The sequence below is a fragment of the Berghia stephanieae genome, chromosome 11 (genome assembly GCF_034508935.2).
Source record: "Berghia stephanieae isolate SIO BIC M18660-M18661 chromosome 11, UCSD_Bste_1.3, whole genome shotgun sequence".
NCBI lineage: Eukaryota > Metazoa > Mollusca > Gastropoda > Nudibranchia > Aeolidiidae > Berghia > Berghia stephanieae.
This window is the reverse complement of record NC_088370.1, coordinates 24,636,957-24,647,065: the sequence shown is the minus strand read 5'-3', so window position 1 is coordinate 24,647,065 and position 10,109 is coordinate 24,636,957. Positions and strand designations below refer to the sequence as shown.

Below are 10,109 nucleotides of genomic sequence, written 5' to 3'. Positions count from 1 at the left end.
CATATTTTCCCTGATATTTATGCTCATTTTTTCATACCCCCCCCCCCAAGAAATCATATTTTTAATCACTGCAACCGATCAATATTTCACATTTAACATTCGCTGAATTTATGGAGACTTATCAAGCTGGTAGAGGGAAGGAAAATCGTGAAATTCCTGGAAGAACCATCTGTCTGGCTACTCAGATTCACATCGAGATGTGGGGGAACTTTAGTCTAATTTTATTGTGATCTTTCCCCCCTTTTTTGTTACAAATCATGACTTGTTTTCATTTATCATATTTTAGTCAACATTCCCATATTATCATGTTTTGGACCTCAAAGCGTATTCAAATATGAGGAATCACACTGGTTGGCAAGTCTGTAAATGTTGAATTGTTATAACAGTGTCTGTGTTGATGAGTTTATTTAGTAACCACATGTTTGTCAGTGCATGACATAATCAGTGGGAAGGTGAAAATTTTGAATTTGCATTTTTATTTTTTCATTTTCTGAAAGAATATGCTCCCCAAAGCCGTTTAATCGTCATTTGAAGTAAATCGGGTGATTTTTATATCAAGTTATGGTCAGATGTATGGGAAAGGTATCCAGCAACATTTTTCAAATTTCATACTTTTTCAACTTGACTAGCTGTAAAAAATATTTAGAAGTGAAATTAAGCTTTGATATTTCCCGAAGATGTACAAAAAGGGCCGATTTAACCATTTATGTCAAGAACTCATTTTGGAAATAAATGAACCTTCTAACTAAACTTGGCAATATCTTAGTTCAAACCTCTTCAGCATCTGACTGATTATGGCATTGTGACATTGTGTTTACCTCAGTATACCATATCACCTCATACCAGTTCACTTCATCTATTTCTCTCAATCTTGGCTCACTTTTCAGATATAGTAGTCCCTTGGAGCCATTTGTCCCATGGAGTCGGAGTTTATCCCTGTTTCTATAGCATGAAACAGACATGAGCTTGAGCTTTTTATATACCTACCTAGCGCAATATCCACTATACATGCTCAAAGCGCTTTACAAAGGGTCCCCGACCAACAGCAACACGTAACATGTAGAACGAGACACGACACCTGTTAAGTGATATACAATTTTTTTTTTCCGACAGAGACAACGCTGTTAACAGCTAGGTAAATTTTTTTAATTCAGAAAAGTGAGTGGAGCAGGCACTTATGTTGGTAACAACAAGATATGAAGTGAATAGAAAAGTGCCAGAAGACAATAGAGAATAAAATTTTTTTGCGGCGGTGGTGGGGTTTGAACCTGCGACCTTATTGGTACGACAACTCCGCCTGGCAGGTGAGAGCGTGGCTCTACCGTGTGAGCTATCCACGAACACAAAAATATTCGTTTCAAACCCAAGTCATTTCTAGATCCCTCTCTCACCCACTTCTGGGACCGCCGATTCGTTCGCCCACCACCATCGCGAAGTATTTTGACCAGCAGTTAAGCTTAATAGCCAATATTCTCAACACAAACATATAACATAGAAACGATTGAGTAACTCATCGTTTCTATGTTATATGTTTGTGTTGAGAATATTGGCTATTAAGCTTAACTGCTGGTCAAAATACTTCGCGATGGTGGTGGGCGAACGAATCGGCGGTCCCAGAAGTGGGTGAGAGAGGGATCTAGAAATGACTTGGGTTTGAAACGAATATTTTTGTGTTCGTGGATAGCTCACACGGTAGAGCCACGCTCTCACCTGCCAGGCGGAGTTGTCGTACCAATAAGGTCGCAGGTTCAAACCCCACCACCGCCGCGAAAAATTTTTATTCTCTATTGTCTTCTGGCACTTTTCTATTCACTTCATATCTTGTTGTTAACGGCCAGGTACTCATTTTACACCTGAGCACTGTGAGAGAATGTGAGTAAAGAGCCTTTTCCAAGGACTCATGTGCCAAGCCAGGCTCGAACCCAGAACCTTCTGATCTGAAAGCGAGTGTCATACCACAGAGAGAGAGAGAGATAGAGAGAGAGAGAGAAAAGAGAGAGAGAAAGAGAGAGAGGGAGAGAGAGAGAGAGGGAGAGAGAGAGAGAGAGAGAGAGAGAGAGAGAGAGAGAGAGAGAGAACAGCATTGTCTCCATCCAAAAAAATAGTAATATAGCCGCAGACAATAGCAATTGCTTGCTACCCTTTGGATAGTATGCTGGTCTATCGCAAAGTACTTTCCACCAGATCTAACAGACCCAGCTATCCATCACCGCTGGGTGGACAGGGGGGGGGGGGGGGGGGGGTCAGAAAAAATCTCGAATGCACCAGGGAAGGATCTGATTTTGAAGCGAGTGCTCTACCAACTGAGCTATCTATTCAGTGGTGTAAGAGCCTATTGAAACAAAAACAATTTCAGCGTATCAACCTGCCAACCTCTGCTGAAAAAAAAAATAGGAGTCAAACTAAAAAAAAGAGGAGTCTGGGGAAAAAAATGATGAATGAAAAAAAATCGGAGTTTTCCATATAACGGCAGGGTGCTCAAAAAGGAGGAAAAACATCGAAGTAAATCCTATTTTATCGGGGTACTTGGCGGGTATGGTGTAGTAATGTGTCAAGTTTTATTATATCAGATAAAAAGCAGACTTACTGTCCATCTTCATCGAAATAGGCCATGCACTTGTCCCCGATATTCCATTCCATACTGGCAGACTCCTGCTTTTTGGGGACAGACCCTTCTGATTCCGATGATATGAGGCCATCACCGCCGCCTGCTACACCAACATTGTCTCCACCACCATCACTGGTGCTTGCTGAAGTTGGAACTGATAGAAGATCAGAGGTCAGCTGGATCACTTCCTGAGTGGGGTGGAAGAGATTCATTCAAGAAACATTTTAGAATCAAAAGTTGAATGAATGCATGTCTCATAGTCATTCCAAAATAATCACAAGTTCCATACGATGACAATCTTTGTGATGGAAAAATCATTTTTAAAAAGGTTTATTTGGGGTTTTAACCTTCTGATGAAAGAAGAATTTTACAAAGTTTTAGTTGCGGCAAAATTTCCAACCCGTCATACAGGTTTTAAACAAAATGAATTTGTCAACATACAACATTTACCATGCCTATATGACCCTACCAATACATAAAAGAGATTGTCATTTATGTTTATTTATATCCAAATTGTCTGGATAGCTTTGAATAACTGCTAGAAACAAGTCACTGATTTTAATCTATTAACTTTGGGAATTTTTTGGTAAAAGATTGCAGTCTCTCTTTTCCATTTTACCAGAATCCCTAAAAGGCCGCAGAAATTCAGAAATTCCTATCCATAAAAGCTGTTATCATAGAAACGTGGGTATTTTAGAAACACCAAGCCTGCATCTAATACCACCATAAGATATGACTGAAATCCTTAGCATGTTTGTATTAGTAAAAAAATCAGAGAAATGATCCATTTACGGAGGGCGTTTCTCTCCCTGCCCCCACCCTTATCTTTACAAAAAAAAACCCACCACTTTTATGGTATGGTACAAGTTTTGTTTATAATCTATAAATACTTGTGATTAAAAGGTTTGATTATGAGACATAAGTTAATTCAACAAGCATATCATTGGCCTATCATTTGCCTCCTAAATATACACTTAACTTTCTATTTGGAGCCTGACTAAGACATTTTTTAAAACTTTAAAATAAATCTGATTTTGTATTTTTTCCATTAAGCATCAAGTAAAAATGTAAAAGAAAATCATAAATTAAATATCTATAACGACATTAACACTTTTAACCCAGAGTGCTAACATCATTGAAAGCAATGGATGCAAATGGTGGGGAGATAAAAACTCACCAGAAGTACATAAAGCATGGAAATGGAACAGTAAAAACAAAAACCCAAAAAAAAAAACCTCGTATTTAAAGAATACAAAACATAAACACAATTTACATCCAAAGCCTTCAATACAAGTTGGGCCTGAAAAAATAAAAAGGCCATCTCCATAAACAATCTTTGTTATTTACAGGTTCATCAAGATCAAAGGATAAAAGATATCAACAATGTGAGTAGCTGTGCCGTTGTATGGCCCATACTTACGCCTCCAATCAGTTACAGACTACAATCAAAATGAGATTGTTTGAGAGCCCATGCCATCCTGTTATAAACACCAAGCTCTGAGTGCGACGTGACAATTATCTAGAATACACAAGAGTCTAAGAGAAATTAAATTGAGATTGTTCGACCATAGCACCTCTATTAATGTCTCCTTTTGTTTCTTCTGTACATCATCAATTTTAGACATCTCTAAACTTGTACAGCTAGCTGCCTACCCAGACAAATGCACCACATTCATAACCAAAATATACAGGTAGAATTTTAAGATTGAAAAATATGGAACGTGTTGACCCAATGTTGATGACAAGAGGTTCAACGCTACTCTCTGATTAGTTTTTTCTATCATTAGGTAATTTTCAGACTTACCAGAATCTGACCCTATGATAATAATAATAATAATAATAATAATAATAATAATATAATAATAATAATAATAATAATAATAATATAAATATAGTATCAATATCAAAATTAAAATAATTAAAATAATAATAATAATATTTCAGCTGGTAATGTTTATTTTTAGACAAGGACAGATGATACATCAATCTGAAGAAAATAAAAAAGGATTTTGCACAAGGATAGGCAGCTCTAATTTTTAATTCACAAAATGCATAATGTTTATAAATATATATATGATTAGAAACTGTCACATGAATGTGAAAATGCTGAAAATCAATAAATTATTATGGTGCATTATCTACATCACATATAGAGTATTTTAGTATTTTCTAGATAGAAACATGTTTCATCACAGACTCCTGTACTCTTCATAGATAAAGTTCAATTCTATTCAAGCTTCAGCAGAACTGCCAACCCTTCATATTCCAAAAGTGGAATCAGATGGTTCGAATATGTAGGTCTGTGGTCATGACCAGATAAAGAAAGGGGGGAAAAAATCATGATTAAATGAAATGTTAGTCTCCATGTTATTATTTTAATACATGGACGTGCAGATAAACATTGCCTGCACTGATGAATATGGGAAGAGAACAGCTAGTATAAAACTTGTTTTGTCAATAAAAAACTTCATAAGGATGCTCTAATGTTGTGTAACTAAATTGTAAATAAATAAATATGAAAGTACAAAAAAAAACTAACTTTTAAGTCTCTTTGTAACTTGAGAAGCTCCTCATTTTCTGGATCTGTCGTTAGGGCAGCCTCAACCTGAAGTACAGCGATCAATGAAATCTATTGTTAGTAGAGTGCAGTCTAAAAGAAGTCAATTCATATTCAAGTTCAAGATAATAGTATGCTGTTATGTGGTCTTGTGGATTGGAATGTTCCTGGTTTCAAGTCCTGTTCTGACTGGTGCATAGTTGAGTCCTTGGAAAAGGCTCTTGACTCACATTCTCTCTCCATACTCAAGTGTAAATTGAATACCTGGCTGTTAACAGCTTTGTCTCTGTCAGAAAAATTGTATTATCGCCCAACAGGCATCATGTCTCCTCTTACATCAGGGGTGAGAATGACTGGTCACAAAAAAAGGAGGAAATTTTTTAACGTATAGATCAAGACCCATCCATACTACTATGATAACCTATAAATTCGAATTTCATTAAAATTTACTGAGATCTGTCTCGCAGCAATTTCTGACACCACAAGGACGAATTTCGAAAGTTGAAAGTGTAATTACAATATATGGTGGTTGTAGTAATGGTGGTGGTAGGGATCATGATGTGGTGGTGGGGAAGATGATGTGGTGGTGGTTGTAGTAGTAGTAGTAGGGATGATTATGTGGTGGTGGTTGCAGTAGTAGCGGTGTTAGGGATGATGCTGTGGTGGTGGATGTAGTAGTAGTGGTAGGGATGATGATGTGGTGGTGGTTGTAGTAGTAGTGGTGGTAGGGATGACGGTGTGGTGGTGGTTATAGGGATGATGACATGGTGATAGTTGTAGTAGTAGTGATGGTAGGGAGATGATGTGGTGGTGGTTATAGTAGTGGTGGTGGTGGTAGAGATGATGATTTGGTGGTGGTTGTAGTAGCAGTAGTGATTGTAGTTGTAGGGATGATGATGTGGTGGTTGTTGTAATAGTAGTGGTGTTAGGGATGTTGATTTTAGTGGTTGTGGTAAGTGTTTTTTATTAATTAATTTTTTTTAAAGGCGGAATTGTCATGGTGATGGACAGAGTTAAACCACCTTTTAGGCGGAAGATCTCTGCCCTGTACATGTTAAGATTCTAATATTAGGATCATTATCAAAAAAGAGTATTGTTCAAGGTGGTCACAGCAATAATGACCTTTTAATCTATATAATTTATTATTACCGGTTTTTCATGACCACCATCAATACTATCTTTATTCATTTATCTATTTATTTATTTATTTATTTATTTTAATCTATAGTCAACCACTGCTAGTCCGAGTCACCCTCTCCTATGCACTCTTAAAATCCTCCACCTTACTCCTCCTCTCTTCATATCCCTCCTTTCACTCATTCACTCTTCCTTCCTCCATTCCCCCATCCCCATCCTTCTATCCATCTCTCCATCTACCACTAGAATCTAGGACTCGCCTGGACGCCCATATTACTTGCTCACTCGTCCTTCGCACTCAGTGCCCTCTCCCTCTCACCGTCCCATCCCCACTTGACCATCTCCAACTCTACCAGTTTTAATTTCTTCATTCGGTTTGCATAAGGGAGCGTTCACATATTACGTCATCAAAAATTTGCCCTTTTTAGACCCCCCCCCCCCTCCCCCAAGTCATCACTTGTCATCATTGACCTGACCCCCCCCCTCCCCCAACAGATGATGATGTCATCTAATTTAATAAAAACTAAAAGATAACATTAATTTCACAATATTTATTATTCATTTTTCAAACCATAAACATTGATTATCAACGTTTGATAAAACACATTCAGACATTTTATTAATTTCAGAAACTGTTGATAATTTATGTTTTACGATACAATGGGGACATAAAATTTAAATTTGCAAAGATAAAATCTAACAAACATTATTTAAATTAGGCTACTTGGTGCAGATGCTATTAAAAAAATTTCAGAAAGTGTAATTTAAAATAGTATAGGAGGCAAATTATTATATAGCATATTAGTCTTTTAGTGGAATGAATTTCTGTTTCAATTTCCAAACATAAAATTAATTGATTCAAAAATGTTTCTGCCTTGGACCTCTGGCAATGTACTATAAATAGTATCATCAATTTCATCTTCATCGTCATCACTTTCTCCCATTTGCTGTTCTTCTTGTATGCCGCATTTTCGTCAATGGTCTTTCATTGCTGTGATCGAGGAGTGATACAATGAACATTTAGGGCAAGTTCGCCTTTTGAGAAGTGATACCCCTTTCCCATCTTGTTTCTTGAGAGATGGGCAATACTCATCATAGCAATTTATCTTTAGCTGTTTTGAAAGGAACAAACTTTGAAATAGGCTTCCAAATCTTCCATTATTGCCTATCTCCAAACCATCATCACATGAAGCAAGTGGTACAGGTGGTGGCAGAAAACGCTCTGGAAAAAAAGATGAATAGTTAGTACGCCAAGGTTTGCAGCATGAGTTGTCACTGCATTTCACTATTTGCAGCAGATATTGGGATTAACGAATGTGTTTTATCTTCCAATCATCTGTTTCTTGAAATTGAAGTTTGGGTCTTGGATTTTCAGGTGGAGGGATCAATTTTCCAACTACTGGGTATCCATCTATTATCAACTCGGACCAAATATTGGCTAATATTTTTCCAGCAGCTTCAAAGTTCTTTTTTTCCAGATCAACATCAACAGTCTTGTTGCTTCTTGAAGCTCTTGCATTTAATAAAATAGGCCTAATTTGCCTATGTTTTGATGACATCATCTTGGGTCTGACCCCCCCCCCCTCCCCCATGTCAACACATGTCAACATTTGGTAGACCCCCCCTCCCCCCCTAGCTGATGACGTAATATGTGAACGCTCCCTAAGCCCATTCTGCGGATCAACGATTCCATCATCATCCATTCGATAAGTTTCATTTTCATATTTACTTCTTTTTCCTTTCTCACCTCTTTCATTTTCTTCTAATAAAAAGACCCCCCCCCCCCCCGATATTAAGTCTCTCCAAATTACGTTAAAATTACAACTATTCTTTCTTACCTTTTCCTCCGCCTTCATCTCTACCTTAATACATACCTACCTACACACTAACTCCTTCTACCAGTCTTAGACCGACCACTCACGGAAACTTACATCCTCTCTCCCTTTCTCTCTATCTATCTATCTACCTATCTATCTATCCATCTCTCTCTCTATTTCTCTCCCTCTCTCTCTCTATTTCTCTCCCTCTCTCTATCTCCTTCTATCTACCTATCTCTCCTCCTCTCATTTTGTTCATTGATATATATTTGGTATGATATACTAACCACCCAATCAATCGCTCTCTCACCCCCATCCCCATTTTAAAGACCTTTTTGCAGTTACTTTTACTATATATACACATACACAGTCATACGCACACGGACACACATACACAAACATAACACATCCTCTCCATTCTCTCTCTCTCTCTCTCTCATTCTTTCTCTCTCCCCCCCCCTCTCTCTCTCTCTCCTTATCTCGCGCCACTTCTTGCATCAACACTCGACGCCCTTTCCTCACATTAACTTTATTTCCACATTTGACAAAATGTGATATTTTGTAAATTTACATATTTGTTTGTGTTTTTGTTTACTGTCTCCTGACGAAGGCCAAGGGCCGAAACGTTGTTTGTTTTGTGTTGTTCCCTTATATATAAGTCACATCTACTCACTTTATATTTTTTATCTCCATTTTACTGGCTCATTTAGGCACCTCTAGCTTTGGTTATATGAAAATAAAGCTTATTTCCTGACCTTTAACTTTAAAATGATACCCAAAAACTTGCCATTTATTTTTTAATTGAAACAAAATTACTGAAAACAATAGGTGGGCCATGTTGATTTTAAAACTCAAACTTTCCCGACCGCCGCGAGATGCTGGTTTTGAGGCAGCAGTGAGATCACAGATTCTCTGTAAAATTGACAAAAATTTTCAACAGAAAAATATAAATAACCCTGGAACCGTTAGTCGTAGAGAGACAAATTAGGTATCAAATTTTATATTTTTTCAAGTCCCATCCCCCTGACTGGGTCAAATTAAGATATTTTGAGTTTGAAAATTTTATCAAAGTGCCTTACTGTACTGCGTCGCCTAAACCTAGTGGCACTGGCGTTATCAAATGCAGGAGATGGTGGGCACAAGTCCCAAATGAATTAAGCTTGGGCTTGGGAGATAATTTCTGAGCGTTACCTAGCACGACCTGGACTAAGGATAATTCAGGTTTAGTTATGTCCTAATAAAGGTGCTATTATGTTTGCTTTTCCTGTTAGGGTTAGATAAAGGATAAAGATAAAGGTTTCAGTTTAGCGTCAGTCAAGGGAATATTTGTTAGCACGAGGAGCTCTCGGAAGGCCTTCCGATATGCATGACACTTGAAAACTACATCTATAGTTTAATCTAGATACATTTTTTATCATTTAGATGGAATAAAATGTAAAAAATTAAAGATAAATTAAGACGTGATTTTACCTGCTGGAGCTGTAATTTGTACGTTTTCAAATCGTCGCTGTCGGCCATTTTCTTTGATTATAGCTGGGTGGTAGTCGATATCAGTATTCAGTACTTATCTGATAGCCTGTCAAGTCGATACTTTTCGATACTCCATTTCACAACAAGTTTCAATTCTGTTTAAAAAAAAAAATATTTGGTTTATAATCATCACTTAAACAGTTCTTCTTATTTGGTCATTTGGTTCTTGCTTTAATACTGACAAATCTATGTTGATAACTACAAAAAAAAACACAATATAGATAATCGAATATTCAGATCGTTGACACATGAAGCCAGACCTATCCGAAGCCTCTCCATTATCACTATCACTCTTTGTTAGTATTTTCACGATCCTAGGCTTCAGGCAGCTCCACAGAGCAGTAAAGTTAGGTGCCCCAAACGTAAACAAGGTCGAGAAGCACGTGGCAAACCACATGTTCCTGTCTTGACAGCTCACGTTCCAATGTAAATAATAGAAAAAAATAACCTTTAAAATTTG

The 10,109-nt window shown here is 37.3% G+C and overlaps 1 protein-coding gene across 1 annotated transcript in view; it reads right to left on the bottom strand.

The window, feature by feature from the left end:
* LOC144957244 (survival of motor neuron-related-splicing factor 30-like) overlaps window positions 1-9,687 on the bottom strand; it is a 23,724-nt gene extending 14,037 nt beyond the window's left edge. Inside the window, exons 1-3 of the mRNA XM_078888322.1 lie at window positions 9,590-9,687; window positions 5,148-5,213; window positions 2,588-2,796 (exon numbers count right to left, since the gene is read on the bottom strand). Of these exons, the coding sequence (XP_078744448.1) occupies window positions 2,588-2,796; window positions 5,148-5,213; window positions 9,590-9,637 (323 nt within the window). The 5' untranslated portion in view covers window positions 9,638-9,687. The remainder of the gene's footprint in view (window positions 1-2,587; window positions 2,797-5,147; window positions 5,214-9,589) is intronic.
* Window positions 9,688-10,109: the final 422 nt, after the last annotated feature.